This window comes from Doryrhamphus excisus, chromosome 3 (assembly GCF_030265055.1).
Source record: "Doryrhamphus excisus isolate RoL2022-K1 chromosome 3, RoL_Dexc_1.0, whole genome shotgun sequence".
NCBI classification, from domain to species: domain Eukaryota; kingdom Metazoa; phylum Chordata; class Actinopteri; order Syngnathiformes; family Syngnathidae; genus Doryrhamphus; species Doryrhamphus excisus.
This window is the reverse complement of record NC_080468.1, coordinates 4,697,807-4,720,863: the sequence shown is the minus strand read 5'-3', so window position 1 is coordinate 4,720,863 and position 23,057 is coordinate 4,697,807. Positions and strand designations below refer to the sequence as shown.

The 23,057-nt window shown below is 41.7% G+C and overlaps 1 protein-coding gene across 3 annotated transcripts in view; it reads right to left on the bottom strand.

Annotated features, from left to right (window-relative positions):
• agap3 (ArfGAP with GTPase domain, ankyrin repeat and PH domain 3) overlaps positions 1-23,057 on the bottom strand; it is a 133,775-nt gene that overhangs the window by 69,102 nt on the left and 41,616 nt on the right. Inside the window, exon 1 of one of the 3 annotated variants that reach the window (XM_058069017.1) lies at positions 14,127-18,452. The exons of 1 other annotated variant lie outside the window; for it this stretch is intronic. In XM_058069017.1, the coding sequence (XP_057925000.1) occupies positions 14,127-14,238 (112 nt within the window). In that variant the 5' untranslated portion in view covers positions 14,239-18,452. Of the gene's footprint in view, positions 1-9,388; positions 12,191-14,126; positions 18,453-23,057 lie in introns of those variants that run through there. One more of the 3 variants, XM_058069015.1, reaches the window with a different exon arrangement.

The window sequence follows — 23,057 nt, the reverse complement described above, 5'->3', positions numbered from 1 at the left end:
ATACAAATGGAGGAGAATAAGGTTATGCTTGATTTCATGTTAAAGACGAGACTGAGGGCAAAGTGCAGATGACAGCAACAGTTAATCCTCATTAGAGTCGCGGGGCTATGCTGTTGCCTAGTGGAGACTGTGGAGTATAATCCTGCAATAATCCACAATCTTCACACCAGGTACTAAAAATAGTACCTGTTTGCATGTTGAAAACATCAAAGGGACGTAGAGCATTGTCAAGATGTGCCATACAGTGGAATAATCATAACATTACACCCTGTACAGTAAGGATGTCATTTAACACAAAAAATGACATAAAGCAATAAAATGTTTCCACAAAAGTTAACTACAGTACAGTGTGATCATCTGATGTGAATAGTTGTGACTCAGCTGATACAGCAGGCTTGTCACAAGTCGAGCATGATACAAAAAGTGCAACAATTGTGACAATTAATATGCGCCAATATTACGCAATGATATCATGATGCTGACCATGTCTCGAGGAGAACACATTGGGAAAAGAAATTATGTGGTTTAATATCAAAAACTTCTAATGCTACTTCAGTGAATACGAGAAATACCTTGCAAAACATTTCTCTACCCCCAATGCCAATTGCATCATCTTAAGGTTTGTTTTCATGCCTGCAGAGTGGAGTTTTGCAATCAGGCGCTCACTTGTGTACATTCGTGAAGCACCTGCACTCGTAAGCACATTGTAGCCTCATCGTCATCCTCTGAGCGGCTTTCCCAGAGAGGCAGATGAGGCTGCGTAAGAGATGCCCTAATGCCCTTCATGGTGGTTAAAAACAAGCATCATCAGGCTTCATTCAACTCGTTTCCACTTTCCAATTGACAACTTAATTACCAGAGTGAACTAACAAGAAGTTGAGTGTTTCCCCGCCACAGAGATGAAGGGTAATGTTATGTGTCATAACAACTATTAGAGCAAAGAGCACCTTCACGGTTTGGATCTTAACTTTGTCACCAAGGGAAGTAATTCAGGGGAGGTTAAAACACTCCAAAAGTTGTGCAATGCCAGGAAATACAGCAATACCAAAACAGCACACCAATGGTGCATAAAAATACACCCATTAGTACATCAAAACAATCACGTACAGACCACTATATGGGTCTGTCCAGGCCGGCAACGGCTAAATTACATGCAATGTTTAATATTTTTATTATTCATTCATTATAAGTGTTATTATTATAAAACTGTTCTATATAATTGTTGTATTCATTCATTCATTATCATCATTTAAGCAAGTTATTGATTCTCAAACTTACAGTGCAACCTCGGTTAATTAACAAGAAAAACCAAGGTGACAATATAATGAAAATAAAGATTAAAAAAATAATAATATTATTATATTATGTAATTTGCACAAATTCCCATACAGTCAATGATGAGCACCATATACTAGTTCCTTTTCATGTAGTGTACATAAAAAAACACTCCAGCATCGAATCACTCACAACACAAATGGTCACCCCCCACAACTTCCCACGGCAAGTCTCACAGAGGAGGTCTTTCCCGTGCACGGAGAGTGATATTTACACAGCGCGCCTCACTTTAACATCCTCTCTAGATTTATACAGACAGAAAATGATGCCTGACTGGTTTGAATACCTCCCCCACACTGTCGACTTTAACACATTTCCTGCTTGTATTGAGGATTCAACGTCATTTATCGTGGTTAGTTGATTCCAGACCCTACCATGATAAGTCCACTTATGCAAAAAATAATTCCTTATTTATAAATGAACTATTTTCGTAGTTAGAGCATTGAAAAAATGTTTATGAGCTTCTAAATATATTTAACATTAGAGCCCTCTAGATATTAAATAACACCCCTATAGTCACCTTCACGCCTGTTTTACCAAATATAATAGACATGATAACATAAGATAAGCCATTTGAGACATAAATAAGACTTGTGCTTGTGTGTTGCTATAAATGGGTTCAGGTGCTCGGAGTGGTTAATTTAGCCATTTAGCCAAAAAATACATGACATTCATTCATTCATTTTCTACCACTTATCCTCAAGAGGGTCGCGGGGGGTGCTGGAGCCTATCCCAGCTGTCTTCGGGCAAGAGGGGTACACCCTGGACTGGTCGCCAGCCAATCACAGGGCACATATAGACAAACAACCATTCACACTCACATTCATACCTATGGACAATTTGGAGTCAACAATTAACCTAGCATGTTTTTGGAATGTGGGAGGAAACCGGAGTACCCGGAGAAAACCCACACATGCACGGGGAGAACATGCAAACTCCACACAGAGATGGCCGAGGGTGGAATTGAACTCGGGTCTCCTAGCTGTGAGGTCTGCACGCTAACCACTATTCCACTGTGCGGCCCTACATAACATTTTCTTATATAAACTAATAATAGGTATGAGTTATTAATGAATATATTTTTGAGAAACCATAAAGAAGAAGAAGAAATCTAACCCGTTGACAAGGTGAAATGTTTTTGAGTGAAAGACTCTGTGGGAAGCAACAGTAGAGACACACTCAATAATACTGCAGCCATGCTGCAGTGAATCAATAATATGCCTGCAAATGACATTTGTGGTGCCTCCATGGGTTGTAGTCAACATGCTAGAATACATTTAATACAGGTAAAAGCTAAAAAGCTCAAAGTTATAGAATAACACAAATGCTCAATGACTTATGGACAATTAGTTGCCGAGTCTCACCCATGACCCTTCAAAGACATTTTGCTTGATGGAGGCCATGTTTTTAAATCAATCTGGCCCCAATTGTACAAATATATGCTTGTCATTCTCCTAAAGTTATAGTGGGTGTTTGTAGGGGACATTGAGCTATGTGAGAAATTTAAAGTCAATTTGACTTACAGGGTTTAATAATGGTGCATCCATGCTGGGTATTTGTCTGAAAATTACAACAACGGACAACACAGTAGAGGTGCTTGTTGTGGCAAATTATTGCCCTGTTGTGTGCTGTGGTTCACGAGGAGTGGTTTGCACAAAGAAATAAATACTGTACGGTAGGGGTTTAATATCATCCGTGCACCACACTGAACGGGCACGAATACTCAACGTATGCCAAATCAAAAAAACCCACACATTGATTACCTTTTAAACAATGTTGGATCGATATATGTCGTCCTGAATGGAAACTTTGCTGCACACAGATCGATGAAGTTGGATCATAGGAATTTACACTAAATTGATGCATCAATGTATTGATGAATCGCTCCACCCCTGCTGTATGGTCATGGGTATAAAAGAAGAGTTGCCTTTGCATGTAGCATACAGGAAGGGAAACCCATACCCAAAATGGTGCAGTACTGTTTTTCTCAGCTTAAGCACAACCACAACACATTTCTACTGTACATCACAAAGATGCCTAACTGGTGCCGACCTTGCAGCGGCTATAGTGCAATCCTGCATAAAAAGCCCTAATTGAATCCATGTGCTCCATTTACGTCACCCTTAAAGAATGAGCATCCCCAAATGACTGTGTCCCACTATGCCGAGGGTTGGCGATCCCCTGCGTTTGTGATGCCTTGATAGGACACCAGCGTCTTTGTCTAGAAGAGAGAAAAGCACGCTTTGCCTGCTTGTTTGCCTGCTTTTTCGCTTCACTGCTCATGTCGACTCGGATCAAAATGACCAGTCAGACTGCGAGTGGATTATATTTGCAGAAGAAAAATGCAAAACAAGCAGAAATTCAGATGCATGGTGGTTTTTCTAAAAGAGATGGGGGGGATGAGAGCTTGTTTGGGAGCAGCTTTGAAATCCATAGTACCACTAAGAGATTTTTCCAACCAGACTTCTCCACTTTAAATTATAGAGGAGGAGTTTAGCTAGCAATTACTTCTACTTTCCTCGGTTGGATATCAAGTGATGTTCTCCTGTTGGACCATACAAGTACAGCATCTTTAAGGGGTACAATGACTTGTCACTGGGGTGTTTTTGTACCCTTGACCTTGAACTTTTACAACTTTTTACCATTGAAAAACTTTAAACAGTTACACTTAATATTCAGTATTTAGCCCTCTGGAGTATACATGTCTTCTTAGAGAGCCCCAAATCAACTGATTATCCGATAAAGTACAAAAAAAACAAAACAAAAAAACGCATTTATTAAAAACAGAAAAATGAATACTTTGCTTTGGTTCCGATTTTCTACAAGAAAAGCTCTGATAAAACATTCCACTGTTCTCAAATATCTTCATTTTTATTTTTCTACACAAAATAAGATCAAGAATAAAGAAAATCAATCAATCAATAATAAATAAATATAATAATAATAAAACGGCAAATAATAAAAACTTAAGAAACCACATATAGTTGGTGGGTAGACAAATTATTTTTTTCAGATTAAAATTAACAAAGCATTATTAGAGCCCTGTAGACATGACAAAACACGACTATAGTCACATTTATACTCTTTTTATTGACAACATATTGCGCAACTGCAGGGTCTTGAGACACATGCTAACTCGCAAACTAGAGAGCTAGCGACCTAAACGGTAGCCTCCAAGTTAGTTCCTTTAGACTTAAAAAGCCAAAAACTTACCACTTCCACACGGATAGGGAGGATAACTATTAACAGTTATTTAACCTTTAACATGAACATTAATCAAACTTAATATTTTTTTCTGGGTACATGATACCATACAGCATCCATATCAAACTTGCGCGGGCCGCACTAACATTAAACTTTCATATCAAGGCGGGGGCCTCAAACTAGTGTCCTGCGGGCCACATTTGGCCCGCGGGCCGCGTGTTTGAGACCCCTGTTGTAGAAACTCCAGGAGCTTATCTTTATCTTTACCCATAGGAACCAATATGTTTTTCCACAAGATCCTGCGAAATGGTCAAAATGGTCTTCATGCATTTTCCTGTTCTTCCCTCAGAAGCAATTTACGGAGCTGTTATCGCTGTTAGGACGAGCACCAAAACACCAAACCTGTTATCTGAGGAGCTCAGAGATAAACACAAACATCTCTACACCGAGGTGGCCTGCCTGTGCTCGCAGACAGCTGCAGAGAACCTGATAGCTTCCGCTTAAATAAACTAGACATGCTGGCTCAAATAGGCTTCCTATTCCTAATGTTAGACTTGCAAATAGGAGTCTGGCGGTACAATGCCCCTCGCTGATTGAATCAATTTGCGAGGTGTGAGAGGATTACACTCTGATTTAACTCCTGTGTCCTTCTACCTTAAGCAACTACTGAACAAACTGGCGGAAGACGTGATAGAAGAGCATAAAACGGAATAGAGAGAGTAAAGATACGTGGGAACAAGCTGAGATATACAGTACAGTACTCAAAATATGAGATATATTCAATTTGCATCTCCCTCTGCTCATGCAGAAGGTGAAAGGACATTGCTGCAGCTTGTTGCAATCTCCCGAAAGTAATAACTTGCCTGCAGTTTGCCTCACGGCAACTAGATTGAATATTGTAGCTTATATTGTTACAGAACACAACAAAGACAAATCACATTCCAAATAGGAAATGACCTGACATCCTAGTGAGGAGAAGCGGCATAGAAAATGGATGGATAGATGGATGGATGGAACTAGGGAATTGTTTTAAGAAATTGTTTTCAAGCCAATACCAATAACGCCCTGTTTCTTAAGATCAATACTGATACCGTGATGTAATGGTTAGTGTTCTGGACTTTGGAGCGGACGCCTGGGGTTCGAATCTCCACTAATAAGCATCATGTGTATTCGTCAGAAATCAGTATGCAGACCATAAACTCCGAAAGGAAAAAGATGAAAGAAACAAACAAATTATTAACAAAACATAGTGGCGGCTCAGAAGTTATTATACTATCTTACAGGCCGAATAGTCTAAATGATGTGTTAAAATGGCACTGGAATGTATCACACATTAACTCACATACTGTAGCTAGGCTAGCATTGCTAATGTTTGCATCCTCCCGTCCCACTCCTTAATGCAGGGGTGAGGAAACTACGGCCCAGGGGCCACATGCGGCCCGCCAAGCGTTTGAATCCGGCGCACCAGTTGCTTTCGAAATATTTCAACTTTTAACATACAAACTGGTAACATGACTTGCAAGTCGGATGTCTTATTTAGTTAAAAATAAATAAATAAATAAATTAAATGACATAGTTTGCTATGGGCGGCACGGCGGTTAGCGCGCAGACCTCACAGCTAGGAGACCAGGGTTCAATTCCACCCTCGGCCTGTTTTCAAACAGGAAAAATGTGATGACAACCACAGAACGGATATGGCTCAATAAATTAATATAAGAAGTTTAATGTTAGGTGAAGAAACTTACCTGATTGTATATGACGGTAAAAGTTACAGTATTTTACAATATGCATTGTTATATATTCAGTCATTGTTTCATATCCCGGCGGCACGGCGATCTAGTGGTTAGTGCGCAGACCTCACAGCTAGGAGACCAGGGTTCAATTCCACTCTCGGCCATCTCTGTGTGGAGTTTGCATGTTCTCCCCGTGCATGCGTGGGTTTTCTCCGGGTACTCCGGTTTACTCCCACATTCCAAAAACATGCTAGGTTAATTGGCGACTCCAAATTGTCCATAGGTATGAATGTGAGTATGAATGGTTGTTTGTCTATATGTGCCCTGTGATTGGCTGGCGACCAGTCCGGGGTGTACCCCGCCTCTCGTCCGAAGACAGCTGGGATAGGCTCCAGCACCCCCGCGACCCTCGTGAGGAAAAAGCGGTAGAAAATGAATGAAGAATGAGTTTGATATGGTCTGATGTTTAAAGTGCTCCTGAAAAAAGGGACATAAGAACATACAGCTGATAGTATAACACTTTTACACATAAAATTAGACAAATAATTCAAAACTATAAGCATAAAATAGTGTGTGTGTATGTGTTAAATATATGTTCTGGCCCCCAGGACAATTTTGCTCACTCAATGCGGCCCATGAGTTAAAATATTTGCCCACCCCTGCATTAATGCAATGTTGCTTTGCACGATATATGGCTATTACGTTGATCAAGCACAGAGTTACACTGTACATGTACATAAGATGCACAATAGCACTTCTTGAGACAGGCATGCACAAACATATTCGCATGTGTGTTAGAAGTATGGCTTACTAAACGTACTTTCTGTTTACATGAAAAAAGAAGGCTATATTTTGTCCGGACTATTGTCGGAACTCTAAGACTGTGTGGGGCCTTCACATGAGCTAAAGATCCATTCCTGTTCCTGGTATGTCCACCAACACCTCCACTCCCCCTTCGCCTATCTCTGCACACTGATCACTCATGCATGCATCCACAAAACAAAGTCGCTTTGTTCGTGCGCAGGTGGGAGGGGGGGGGGGGGGGCACATTCGGAACACCTCAAAAATCTCTCAACACCCTACCCCCCTCCTAAATCGTACAGAGAAACAAAGGTACACGGGGTCGTCATCGAGAAACACTTCAACCGAGGTTCGTGTGTGTTTAGTTGTCAGGGGGATAGTTGGGCGGGAGGGGGTGGGTGTGGGGGGGGGTGGTTTGAGGCTTTCAGCATTCTGGATCTAATTAGGCAGCGAGCACTTTAGGCAGGTAGCGACAAGCAGTGAGTCCCACCCAAGGGCAGTGAGTGCTCGGCTTTGCTTCCTTGGCACACCTACATTCCTGATGCCTGACTGACTTGCACTGGGATTAATGGACAAAAAAAACGGGACTAGGTGAGACCGGCTGAGATGTATCCTTGGTAATCCAGGGGAAAACAAAACAAGCAGTAAGACTGACCTTAGGACAGCGTTTGGAGCGTGGTGTCAGCGTTCGAGGGTCAAAGTATTATGCTTAACGTGCAACCACACAGTTTATAATGGCTTGTTTTTATTGTAGCTACCACCCGCCTATTTTGTTTTCTTTTTTTTAAAAAGCTCAAACTGAAAGAGGTTTCCTTACTAGATGTTTTAAAACATTTGGAGTCAAGCTGAAGATATTGAAGTGTGTTTTTTGTAATAGAGATAAGATCCAATCATCAATCAATTAGCTGATAATCAGCTAATCCAAATTGTCCATAGGCATGAATGTGAGTGTGAATGGTTGTTTGTCTATATGTGCCCTGTGATTGGCAACCAGTCCAGGGTGTACCCCGCCTCTCGCCCGAAGACAGCTGGGATAGGCTCCAGCATGCCCGTGACCCTCGTGAGGATAAGCGGTATAGAAAATTGATGGATAATTCAGTATGAATAATTCAGTCTTGACTAGTTTGATGTCAGCTTTTTGGAGAACAGCATGACAGCTACAGGAGGTTGATCCAAACAATGGCAATCAATGACATTATTTTATTCAATATATCACAATATAGCATAAAAACAGGAGTTCAGACATTGCCCAGTCCGGTTGTTTTACGCTGTGTTGCGCCATTATTTCATCCCTTTTAAATATATTTGGCAAAAAGTCAAACGTTTGGACACACCTTGTTATGCAATGGCATGAGAAAGTGTGTGTCTAAACTTTAGACTGGTAAAGTACAGTATTTGTGGTTGAAGTATGAATTTCTGGGGGGTACCGTGAAAAAAAAATAAACACAATTTCTGTGTTAAAGATGATCAAAATTACCATAAAGTATCAAAGCATCTGACCTATCTAAAAACGCGTGTTAAATGTTGGTGTGTGCTGCAACTGAATGCAACACCGGCATGAATGCAAGTGTTTGGAACAGTTGGAGGAAAGCAAATCCAATTAAAAACATAAATGACTTTTAAATTAATATTATAGTCTACCCCTTGTTTTTACAGTATTGTTTAATGTATTATACAAGTTTGGATGCACCTTGTTATTCAATGGCATGAGAAACTGTGTGTCTAAACCTTCAACTTTGTATGACTGCCTACTAAATTCTGTGAGGAAAGTCGATTCCAAGCAACTTAAACCGCTGCTAAGAGTTAATCTTTATGCCACAGAGCTTAAGTGTCCTCTTCCTCGGGCCGCAGCCATCTCAATTTAGCCACGCCGGCCTGCCAAAAGCATCCCTAATACAGCACACTGACTGTTTTATGCTTGTTGCTTTGCGCTGTGAGTCCGAAAGGCCAACTAGAAAGCATTATGGAAACTGCTCTATTCTTTGGTAACAAGAGCGAGCTAGGCCTCTGCATAATAGATCCATGATAGTGTAAATCCATTTAGTTTGCCGTTGATACAACTAGGGAAACTCAATGTGAAGAAAAATAGGTATTTTGCACAGAATGCATTGAAGACATTGAAATAAAATGGCCCCAAAATAGAAATTCCTCAAGCTACTCCACATGTTTTTGAATGCCATCCAAACCCCAAATTCCCCATGTGTTTTTCATTTGCCTGCCCACTGAAAAAAAAAAAAAAAAAAAAAGTGCACTTGAGTGTATTTCTTTACAGCGCCTGGGTAGAGACAGAAAGTCAGCAATCTTGCACGTCTTACCTTGACCTTTATGGGACTCTCTGTCAGCCAGTGTCTCTATGGCGACGGACAGTGACTTACTATTCCGAATCAGCACATGTTGGCCTGAGTCTTTCCCTTTGCATTTGCCGCTGCCTGGCTGCTCTTTTCTCCTGAAGCGGTTAGCAATGAGCTGCCATAAGCTGGGCTCCTCCTCAGCTGGTTTAGCTAGTTTTGCTGGGCACAGGGGGACCTGCATGACCTTGACCTTGCCCTGGCTGTGGTACTGGATGTACTGCATGCCCCCAGTGTCGTCTATTTGCTCCACAAAAGACGGGAGCGTTCTCCCTGTGAGGTATGAGAAGGGCTGAGGAGGCATTGTTTTGGTTTGAGAGCTTTCCTTCGAATCCCCCTCAGACCCTGGAGTAACTTTGTCTCGGGGCCGAGATCTCCGGATGCGCATACTGAGGCTCCGTCTCAATGAGCTCAGTGTACTTTTTGGAGCATCGGATTTGATCTTAGGAGATGATTTAGCACAGTTGGCACCGTCGCTGTCCTTGTTTTTCTCCTGAGCGCTTTTACCAAATAACCTCCAACGGAAAGCTCCTTTAAGGAAGTTTCCCGCATCAAGACCTGCGTGGTTACTGCTCTGCTGCCCGCTCATGTCATCATCAGAGGACCTTTTCCTCAGTTCCAGCACGGTCATGCTAAGAGGCCTGGTCTTCACGCTTCTGTGGCCAACTCTGGGGATCACCTCTGCAGGAACTGGGACTCGCTGAACCACGACAGGATTTAGACCATCTACAGCCCTTAACTCAGCTTTCCTGCTTCTGTACAGCTGGCTGCCCTCCACAACGCCTGTCCTTTTCAGGTAGTTTTGGTTCCGCTGCTCCACAAGGATCGGACCGGGGCCTGCCAGCATGCACACACTCCTCGGCCTCCGGAGGCGTTCGGGTTGAGCGTCTCTTTGCTGCTCCGACGGGTCATCATACATGTTCATAATCCTCCTGTCCAGCAAGGCTTCATCCTGACAGGACCTCCGCACCATGGCCCGAGGCAGTGTGTGTCCTGTAAGAGCACCATGGCCGCCAAAGACCAGTCCTCTGGCATGAACGTTGACGTGGTACGGCTGCGAGGCCACAATGCATTCTTGCTGGGTGTCTTTACTTTGCTCTGAAGAGCCACCTGAGTTTTTAGAGGGCCGTCTCATAAATGCGTCAATCCTCATTTTCATCTCCACCTCCTCCTCCTCCTCATTCTCCTCTACTACCACCTCCTGGTGTAGACTCCCAGCTTTTAGAGATGGCCACCTGTCCTCCTCCTGCGGCGCCCTGCAAAGGACAGGACTGTTCTCCATTGGAGTGATTATCTCTTCTCCTGGTTGGCAGCCATCCACCGGGGTTTGTGTGACCTGGCCCATTCCCAGCTCGGACACCGGAGCATTCCCGTGCGTTTCCTTCAGGGTCACGGAGATGTGGTATGTGGTTTGATGCCCAGCGGTAGCATCCACTGTTCCACTGCTGAGGAATAGCATGGCACTTTGTCCAAAAAAATAATCATGAAAAGACAAAAGGACTCACATGCTCCCAGGAGATTCTGCTCAAGTCCTTAAATTGTAGACCAAAATTCCTGTGCCAGGCATAATCCTTCACCTTTGACATGAGAGCAAACTTCAAACAAGTCCAAGCAGAGCCTCGCACCCCATCTGCATCATTTGCGCAAGCACTCAGGACTGAATCGCTGTGTCCCAAACATACTTTGTCCTGCAAAGTGGAGAAGGAACCCAGACAGGCACATAACTCCACAGTTTGCCAAAGTCATGGCTGAAAAAAGTTACAAACTTGACTCATCCCCTCCCTCTTGGGGCAAGTTGTGAACTGGGAGCAGCTCTTGTTGCTGGCTGCTGCAGACAAGCCCCTTTAATCTCTGAGCTGAAGGAGTGTGCGTCTGAACTTCCAAGCAAGCTATCCAACCCCCGGGAACACATGGAAAACAAGGAGTGGACCTTGCAGGCATTGCACAAGCCCCACAGACATCCTCTGAGCTACCCTGCTCTACTCCAGCAGCCATTGGAGACACAAATAGACGACATGGGATTGGGAGCTGATTACGCACTGCCGAAATCAACAAGGGTTACAATCTTCGTCAGGAATGAAAGGACCATTATTCTGTCCAAATGCAAAATGGGGGCATTCCAATTTAACTGCTTCAAAGGTTGCTCATGGTTGGCATTATGATCCAAGTGTCCACAAAAACTATATGTAGTCATTCCACTGCATAGCCCCCACACTGCAGGGGAACCAGCAGCTCTTTATGGTGTGGGAAACTACATGTTATTATATTTTTAAAAACATGTAAATTGGCCTGTGTGGGAAATATGGTTTTCTTTGCACATTTATAGTTATAGAAAGTGTGGTGAGGAAATTGGTAGTAAGGCAAGTATAGTTTTGGACAGTAATAACATGTAACAGAGATGATCTATTAGTTACAACAAAGACCAAGGACATTCTTGTTTCTACTTGGTTAGAATTGACGCACCGCCCTCTTGTGGTGGACAAGATAAATGCTGGTAAAATCACATCACCTGATTCAGGTAAAAATGTTATCTTTTTGTCAGAATAATTAAACAAGGCCAATTCATCCGTAGTATTTAAGAACATTAATTTTTAAAAAGGTACAATGCAAAAAAATATGCCTGCACAAATGCAGGTGCGTTTTGAAATGTGTATTGTTCCACAAATTGATGCTCAAAGATATTATTGTCAACATTTCCTGAGACCAAATAAACCATTCATTCATTTTCTGTACCACTTATTCTCATGAGGGTCGTGGGTATGCTGGAGCCTATCCCAGCTGTCTTCGGGCGAGAGGCAGGGTACACCCTGGACTGGTCACCAGCCAACCACAGGGCACATATAGACATGTATGCACCTATGAACAATTTGGAGACGCCAATTAACCTAGCATGTTTTTGGAATGTGGGAGGAAACCGGAGTACCCGGAGAAAACCCACGCATGCACGTGGAGAACATGCAAACTCCACACAGAGATGACTGAATGTGGAATTGAACTTGGGTCTTCAAGCTGTGAGGCCTGCGTGCTAACTACTTTTCCACCGTGCAGCCCCAAATAAACCAATGTTATGATCATATATAACAATATTAATGACTATAAATATAATAGTACCAATATTTTTGTTTACTCGCATCAGAGCTGTTCAGCTGTCCTTTGATATTTATAATCTGTGTTTTTATTACGCTGTATTCCGCTTTATTATGCTGTATGTTCCACTTTTGCTCAGTTTTTGTTTATTTTATTTCTACAATAAAGTTTCCCAAATGGCCCCAGCGCCACACTTTGGACACCCATGCATGTTTTCTCAGGAAGGTGCGGTGCAGCGAGGCGACAGAGGATTCTGCCCGGCAGATCCTTCCCCTTTGTTTCCTTCCCCTATGCAAAGTATAATAAAAATATGCCAGTGTGCCTTAAATGATTAGGAGATTACAGTTTTTTGTCATCTACATTTGTCAGAGCCCTTCTGCACCCTTTTGGCCCTAAAATCAAACCTTTACTTGGCTTAGTTTTTGGCCCAAAATGGATGCTAAAACGATGCTTGGGCACGGACCCCTAAAGTCCAGATTGTAATATTGTGAGCCAGGGGTGCCTGTTACATAATCCCAAGGCACACAAATTTTACCATGCATCCTCACGATGACATTTGTCACTTTGATTGAAATACAGGGCAGCGTGTCTGACATCATGTTGTCGCATCTGCGCAAAAGCCTCTTCTAACATTTGGGTCCCCCAGGCACATATTCATGTATTCAACTACAAAAAAACATGATTTATTAATGAATATATTTCAAAAATCTGTGATAGAGCAAAGCTGCAAAATTCAAAATGACAAGGGATGACTGTAGTGCTGTGATGCACCGTATTTTTGTTGAATGCACTTTTACTGTAAACTACTACGATACTAAAACAGCTTTGTTAAAAATACATAGTTCAATGTTTGCAGGAACGCTAAAAATGCTAGGAATAAACGTTAGAAATAAAAAAAAAACGCTTGCAATTCATATAAAATAAGCATTCAAAGCATTCCTTGGGCCCATCTTGGTTATGTAGGTGAATAGAAGTTGTATTGTGCAATAAAGATTCATGCAGTAATGTAACACATACTGCAGAAGAAAGAAAGAACATGCAATATATTATATTATTTTAGTAAAAGTAGGGATATCATTTTGACATTTTGTAAGTTGCTCATGCTAAAAAAAGTGTGTGCACCCCTGGTGTGAGCACTATGTTGTACTCAAGCACACTAAACTACCTGAGCTGGAGCCTGTGCTCACTCTATTAATGAATAACAAGTGAAGTATGCAAATGTGCTGAAGCAAACATTACGCATGTTACAATAGAAATGCTCATAAGACTCCAGGTTTATGTCGATGCATGAGTCCCAAAGAGGAGTAGCCATCTTATGCAAGATTAATTCAGTCATGGTAGGAAATCCGGTTTAACCATGAAACTGAAAGCTCCAAGCACCAACAAAAAAACATTTTTGTGACTGGTGACGTTCTGAGGAATGTTATTTTTGTTTCTGTTTCATGCCAACTACAATGAGCTCCTTTGTGTGTTATCAGTAGACTGAGTGGCCTCAGTTGAAAACATTCCAAAGGTTCCAGGAAGTAGTCTTTAGGTTTCAACTGCGTCTGCACTAATGCATAGAAAGCCAGATCAATTTATATGAAGGGTGCATCAGTGATGTGACTTGGTGGTTTACCTGTGTCCAAGAAGTAGGGGTTGGGAATGTTGTAAGGCTCGTCGTCAAGCAAGCGCTCCTTCTCGCTCCATTGGTGTCGATTGCGTCTTCGACTCCCAAAGCAGAGCAACATAATCTACATCTAATCTCAAGCGGAGCTCTCATCAACATAGCCGTAAAAATGGGCCTCTGAACGTTTGCTCATTGCTCATTTGCTTCAAAATCAAATCCAGCATGTTAACCCCCTGTTGCTTGGAAGCAACTTAGAAACCCGGTCCACATACGAATCCCAAGAATAGCTTCCTTCCGGTGATGCAGGTGTAGTCAGCAGCGTCCACACGTAATAAGAAACACTGATAGGATTAAAGTTAATCCACTCTTCTTCTCTTGTCTTTGTTTGGGTCTGCTCCAGAAAGAAATGTGCATCTTACTAAAGCATTAAAAAAAAAAAAAAGCAGGTAACACAGCTTCTCTTGTCTTCATTCTCTGTCCCACGGCCAAACATTTCTCCCCCTTGTACCTTGATAGTGGATGGGCGGGTTTTCACCAGGAACCGGGTGAGCATGTTTTGTGTTTCCTGAATTATCCTTCCAACTCTATATGCATGTTTGTGTGTCATTCCTTGCATGTTTTTGTCCTGCCAACCAATGAGGCATTGATCTATATTATTCTCTTTCCAACATAATGTCACGTTATGTTGGACATATGTTATATGTAACTCACATTCATACACAAGCTAGTGGCTTCTCGCTCTAAACAAATTTATTCGGTGCAGGGGGGGCGGGGCATATAGAGGGCTCACATTTCCACTACAATGATCATTAGTCATCCATTCATGCACAGCAGGAAATACTTCAGTGAGATATGACAATTTATACGAACAAACAATGCTAATAAAATGTCGCTGATTGCAATCACATGTTGTACGCATTTATCTTTAATGTCTGTTTTTCATTTTTATGTATTTTATGTTTTATGCATTTAGCATTTTTCCTTTCACTTGTCTTTTTTTTTTCCATCACTAAAATGTCTCTGATTGCAATCACTACTTTTAGTCATTTGCTCATTGCAAGTAAATAACTCAAGACTATAACTCATTGAGTAATGATTGTTCCATTGCATATGGGTATGTATGTATGTAAAAATAATAATTAGAGCTCGACCGATATGGGATTTTTGGGGCCCATACCAATATTGGGGGATGAAAAAACTAATATATAATGTACATGAACATACATTTTTAGAATGGCCAAAATACGCTTCAACATAAAGAAGCAGACGACTACTACATTAAAATCCGGAAGTTTAAGTAGTAACACTGTCAACATAAGGACATACTTCTATGCCACAAATGTGTTGTTTCTTTCTTCTGCTCGTGCTGGCGCCCTGGCTGACTTGCACACTGCAGATGTGGCATCTAACGCCTGTTGTCCAATGGCTCCACACCTTACTCTTACTACTTACTCGGCCTGTGAAAATACTATATATACTTATACTGCTATTTGGCAACTAGCCTAGAATTTGATATTATAGTTGACCATTATAAAATAAATACAACTAGCTGCATAGGTGATACATAGGCTAATATGAGGTGTTTATAAAAGGCTTATTCACAAAAATATGTGGAATGCTCTCCCTGCATACCTCAGAGCACCAGTCTGCTGACACTTTTAAAAGAGGACTTAAAACCTACCTTTTTAGTAAAACTTTTTCTTAGATGCTTGGTCTATTTGCCCCCATGTTTTTAATGCTTGTGGTTTTATTTTGCACTCATGTTTTTAATACTTGTGTTTTCTTTTTTTCTTTCATTTTTCCTGTGAAGCACTTTGTGATTGTGAAGAATGGAACGTGCATTATAAATTGAATCCATTATTATTATTATTATTATTATTATTATTAAAACATCTTATCTGTATCAGAAATGTTCTATTTGCAGCCCCAGAGTATTTGTAAACAGCTCATAAACAAATGCTGAAGCAAACCAAAACATGTATAAAATTATGACAGAATACATACTTGAAACATTTTCTAAATTATTTTAATAATGAAAAGGTTAACCTGCGAATGTATGAGCCCCTGTAAATCCTGCATGGAAGTATAAAGTGAAGTATACCGCCGTGTATACCTGCATGTATCTTTATTTCACTTTCACAACAGTTGCATGTGTCTTTGCTCCTCTCACAGAGATACAACTTAGACAACATTAAAGGGGACCTGTTATGCTTTTTCCACTTTTCTGACATATAAATGTTGCTAAAATGTTGTAATCTCATGTTAAACGATGCCAAAGTTTCAGGTAATGAGGTTAGCCCCGTTAAAGAAGTTAGGGATGGTTCTGAACGCTCGGTTTCAGAGAGTTGTGACATCACCGACAATTTGTGACATCACAGCGAGCACAAGCTGTAGGCCCTGTCAGGTGTAGACTCTGGAAGATCTAGCTGCTCTACAGGAGTCCACAACTCAATACAAAGGGCGGAAAATGAGCATAATAGGTCCCCTTTAAAACACTGTAGTACACGCTATAAAACTTGCCAGCGTGGCACTAGTGATGGGAGTATTGATTCTGTGGTATGGATATATCAATACTCACATGACTATCGATTACACTGAGACTCACCTAAATGTCTCCATGCTGTGTTAATGCCTAAGGAGAGAATGTTTTTCCCACAGACTTTGAAGGGGACTTTTGGAGACAGCAAGTGACTGTGCAATGTTTTTGGAAGTCCGACTGACGTGACGTTGCTGCAAATGTCAGCTCTCTCTGGTAAATTGCGCAATGCGTCCAAGGCACACGACTGGGAGCTTTACAACCCTCGTCATCAGTATTGGGACATGAGTCATAATGAGCCATAGAACATATGTGCAAACCACCATGATCACACACTCGTCATAGCATACAGTGCTAGTCTGCTAGCTACAGGAGGTGTCACTAACCTTATTTGCCCGTGCACACAACAGCATCATCATCTCATACCTGCTGGGCCTTATGTTCTTCATCAATAGTGTGCACTGGTGTCTTTGCATAAGAGGATGCCGTTTTTTCTATATATGGTTTACCCTATTTTCCCTAAGAAATTCCCAGAGCAAGAACGCCTCTGTTATGACGGCAGACAGGTACAGCATTGTAAGCACAGAGGAGCGTCCTCACACAGTCACATGAAGCCTGACACTGTTTTATAACTTCTTTTTGACCTGAATACACACGGCAGTACAATTCCAACACCATATGCATCTCCAAAATAAGCCGTAGAAACCGCTAAAAGCCATAAACCAAAAAACCTGCCCTCGTAAAATATTACCGTAGGTGTTGTGTATTTGTGCAATTCGAATAAATCCAATTAATCCTTCCCAGACACCCAGAAATATTAACAAAAAACACATTTGTCATTGTGCGGTTCCAATAATCCAAATTCCAAAACTGCCACTTCCATGATATACTATATTATTTTTCATAGTAGCAATGCCATAGTTCTGGCTAAACGGCTCTCATACTTCTCTCCAAAAGAAAAATCTTGTCATGTTTTAATCTTACCAGATCTTGTGACATTCCAGATACATACTGTATATAATTATGTTAAGTTGATGTCAAAAAGCACCACTCTCGCTATGTCACAAATAAAGATGTAACGATGACCGGTAATGATTAACTCCAGTAAAACTAAAAATAGGTCATATAAAAAAAGGATGATTGAGTTGAAGTTGTTGAATTATTGTTGCATTGTTGACATTTCAAAATGTTAAAAACATTGCTCGTTCACTTAATGAAGGTTTAATGACAGTTTGACCACGGAACAGATCACTTCTATTGTTGGAATGAAAATTGGAAGTTGACCGGCATCACTTTGTTCAACTTTTAAAGAAAAAGTTATTATATATTTAGTTATATAACATCCGTTCTTTCTTAGAATGACATTTAAATGAAGCAAAACATCATTCATTTTTCATTGAATTCATTATTCACCTCTGTGAGAATGGCATCAACAAACTAGATTTGTAAATCTATTTGGGTGCCTGTGCCTGCATAAACACAGCACAAATACACACTCAGGTGAAACAACTCTACAAAAGTGCTTTTCCGTGCCCATGCAGCAGGCAAATTCCCCATCAGCGCTTATACCACGATGACCTGTCAAATTCCCCTAACAGGCATCAATCAAGCACCTTGTACATCTTCTATATGCATCAACAGCCAATGAATAAGTCAGGAGATGGAATAAAGAGGGCCACAAAAGTTTATGATAATTACGCTTGCACTAGTGCTGTTGGCGCGTGGGCGGATGAGAGCTTTTTAAAATTCAGCTGCACCAGCGACGAGCATACGTCACCGTTGCTCCACTGCGGAGAAAATGATAGGTTCGATGACGTTTGTGGGAGGCTGCGAAAAGAAGGGGGGGGGGGGGGGGGGGGGGGGGGGATTCAGATCGCTTCTGTCTGTAGAATAGTAGAAAAAGGAGAATGTATTAAAGTGAATGAGACAGTGACAGAGGGTATTGTTGCTGCATAAGCCGGGGAACCTTATTAACACGTTTGACAGACAAGGAGGCCTTTACTTTTGACAGAATATAAACAGTATTAAACCGGCGGCACTGTGCATGTATCTGCATATTATGTGCACCTGCAGCTACCCAAGCATGGATGCAGGATGACAAATGACAAAGCAAAGTTTATTCATTTTTCTGTTTTTAATAAATGTGTTGTTTTTTTTTTTTAAACCTGATGCGGCCCAGCCTTGCCCAGACCCTAGCTCCAGTGGCCCCCGGGTAAATTGAGTTTGAGACCCCTGATATAGAGCCAATGCACAAAGACACATGCAGAGTGAACCCTCTTGTCATCCAGCCATTGTAGCACAGAAACTGATGGCCCAGACTGTGTTTACTGTTTACTGTGTTACTATGTATGTTTTGAATTTAATAATAAAATTGCATTATTAAAAAAAACATTTCAATAAGCGCAGGAAGACACAGACACAGGGGCTCTCTGGATTGTAAATGATGACAAAACGACCAAGAGAAAGAACGTAGGAGGAGGCTTCACCGTTTCTGCAGGCAGGTTTGAGTGTGTATACTGTATGTGTGTGTGGGCTGGTGGCTCCCAGGCCTCCACCAACATTACTTTGCAAACCCCACGCTCGCTTCTGGGGTGCCATCTCTTTCAAACACTGGCCATCTATTTTATTTTCTTATTTATGCAACAGCTTTGATGTGCTAGTGCACCCTGTAATCTTCATGATGATGTAGGAGTAAGCAAGCAAGCAAAGCAGCAAGAACACGACTGTTATTTTTGGCAGTGCAGCACACAGATCCTCGCAACAGAACAGGAAGAAGGCCTACTTTGATAACACGAGGCTCAATTACACCTCTTAATGTCCCATAATTGCCGCACTGTCCAAAATTCCTGATAAGCTTTTGGAACTGTACAGTATATCATGTGTGACATATCACGTCATCGTCAGCCTCCATTCTGTTGTCTAATGAGATTAATTATTTGTTTCCCTGACAACAGCAAAACAGCAAAATGGAGGAATTGCCAAAAGAAGTTTGTAAGCCTTTGGTGGCTTATTGTCGTGCTTCTACATGACAGCACCGCATCCTACAGAGATTCGTTTCTGACATTTAGGTTACCTTATTTAGCTACACGAGAGGAGTCGGTGGTACACACAGTTCTCAATATGATGCCTTACACAAATGAAGAAAGTGATACCATTTTTAGCCCGAGTTGAGATCTCAAGTGCTGCTACAAAACACAAAATGAGCCAAATGCAAAAAGGATTGTACTGCAATAGTATGATATTGTTGTACTATTTGTCCAACAAATATCTGATTAACAACATTTGCTGCATTTGTCATTAATATAATGTTAAACCATACAATCATACATCTATTACTAATACTGTTCATGGACAATTAATCCAAAGTACTGTATCGACCTGAATGCAAGACTATTTTTAACTTTGAAAAAACTGAGCCAGAATCAGTTATTGGGTTAAAAACAGTGAGAACCTTGGTTACCCCAGTTGTGTTTTTCTTCTCAAAAATCAGAATTTTGTGTAAATTTTCCAGTCAGCGTGCAATATGGCCTACGTCAAATACTACACTGTTATTAATACACCACATATACAGCTGAATAGGTGCAGATTCTGGAAGAACTACAACGCTTTCTGTGCTGGTTATTGTGTATAGCGGCTCTATCGGAGTCCACAAATCAATACAAACGGACGAAATATGAGCATAATAGGTCCCCTTTAATGACAAGCACAAGCATTACAGTTTGTTGAAGATTTAGTAGCAAAGCAATAAATAAATCTGCTTTACAATTATATGGGTTTGTAGCTTTTTATAAAGGTCGCTGCTTTAAATTTGATATCGTTTTATATCGTCATATCGTGGGCTGCATGGTGGATGAGTGGTCTGCGCCCAGGCCACACAGCTAGGAGACTGGGGTTCGATTCCCCCCCCCCCAAGGCATCTCTGTGTGGAGTTTGCATGTTCTCCCCGTGTGTGCGTGGGTTTTATGTACGTTTTCTTTGGCGACTTCAAATTGTCCATTGGTATGAATGTGAGTGTGAATGGTTGTTTGTCCATAAGTGCGCTGTGATTGGCTGGCGACCAGTCCAGGGTGTACACCGCCTCTCGCCCTAAGTCAGCTGGAATAGGCTATTTTCGTTCTCACAGACCCAATCTTTTGTATGGTCTCATCTTGTGACACCCGATTATGTTATTTTCAGGAAATGAAAGTTCCATTTTAGTTTAAGTACGGCATTCATTGTTCCAGCTTGTTGCCTCGTTCCTCATCTCTCCTGAACAATGGCGGCACACTGCTTTCATCTTATCCACTTGTCTTTGTCCCCAAACAGATTAACGCTTAATCAACAAAAGGTGGTTTTCAAGCTCTGGTTTCCCCTTGGCGCTATCACTATCCATGACTACCGTTGGCCAAAGGCTTTGCAACACCATATTTGTTGACTAAATACTAGATGCACGTGAGGCAGTTACACTTCCTGTCACTCACTCATTGTTTACCTCCATACAGTTCGGTACAAAAAAAATCAGATTAGGAATACATTACACCCTTAGACTCCTAGTTCACATATTTCCTTTGGCCATTTACCTCATATGTCATATAGTTGAAGGCATCTAAAAATGTTGTTTTTAGCAGTGACGTTGATAAATCAAGCTGTCATGAAACTCCTCCAAGAAGAATACTGATATTTATTCCGGCCTCGCTGGCCTCAACATCCATCACTGCAGCTGAAAGTAAGCTACCCGCTCAAATCCAGACTACTGATGCAGCGTGACCTTTGTGATCGCGCCACGGTGTGTGTGTATACCAAGCACGATTATCAAGCCATTCACACTTTAAAAAGGGCGCTAGAGAAACATTGGTGCATTTACCTGTCTGCTTTTTGCAGGAGCGTGCAAATCGCTTGTGCCTAATTTAGTGCTTGCCGTTTAGCGTGGCTTGGTGAAACATCGCTAAATGGCAGTCACATGCGGAACTAAAGTAAAGCTGACAATTTCAGACTTCCATCATCACAGATATGCTGGTTAAAACGAGTATAAACAATATTAATCCCGTTATGAATAGCGGAAGCATTGGTGCTTACTGCGGCCATTGCATAACTGAGCTGCTCTGAACCAAGTCACATTGGATGTTTTGTTTTGTCAACATGATCTGCATCGGCTTCGCTTTCCATCGGCGTGCTTTTTAACGCAGAAGCGGTATTTTCTTGTGGTATTGTCAGCTGCCGGCTTAGTGTCTCAGCACACAGCACAAAAACACATACAAAAGGCCTGTGAAATTGCATGGGATCTCAGTGCTATTCCGGGCCTTGGAAAGAATGAGGGGGGGGAGGACAAGGACAGACAGTATGTAAACATTTCCTGTACCAATGCAACATTTTCACTTCCAATAAAATACCAGTACTGCAACCTAAAGTATTACCTTGAGTTGGGCGATATATAGATATTTTTTAAATATCGATATTTCTGTTAAGCACGATATAAAAAACAAGTATATGGTTCATACAGATATAGACTGGATTTGATACAGAGGTCTCATGTTTCAAGATGGCGCCACCCGAGTGCAAGCTAGTTACGAGCTAGTTTTAGTGAAAAAAATAAAAATCTTGAATCTTGTTCAGGGTGGCACGGCGGTCGAGTGGTTAGCGTGCAGACCTCACAGCAAGGAGACCAGGGTTCAATCCCACCCTCGGCCATCTCTGTGTGGAGTTTGCATGTTCTCCCCGTGCATGCGTGGGTTTTCTCCGGGTACTCCGGTTTCCTCCCACATTCCAAAAACATGCTAGGTTAATTGGTGACTCCAAATTGTCCATAGGTATGAATGTGAGTGTGAATGGTTGTTTGTCTATATGTGCCCTGTGATTGGCTGGCGACCAGTCCAGGGTGTACCCCGCCTTACGCCCGAAGACAGCTGGGATAGGCTCCAGCATGCCCCGCGACCCTCGTGAGGAAAAAGCGGTAGAAAATGAATGAATGAATCTTGTTCAGGGTCACAGGTGAGCTGGAGCCTATCCCAAATGTCTTAGGGCGAGAGGCGGGGTCGTCAGATTGTTCACAGAGCACATAAGGATGAACAAATAACTATTTCCACAGAGAGTCCACTTAGGTAGTGAAAGTAAAGCTCTACATCTGGGACAGCGCAGTCATTAGGTAAGCACGTTTTAGAGATAAAATGCCATATTACTGAGCGTAGCCGCTATGCAGTGAAGACTCGTGCAGCACCCAATTGCATCGAAATTGCACCAAATGGCCATTTAATGAGCAAACGACCCAAAATATACTGCACTTGATGCATTTCATTCATCACAGGACTCTTGAATTCACTTAAATGGCAAGTATCTGTTATGCGGAGCATGTGCAAAAGCGTCATTATTATTCAACATTAGCGCCTCATTGAGTTTTGAAGTGCCATAACCTCATACAGCTCTACTGC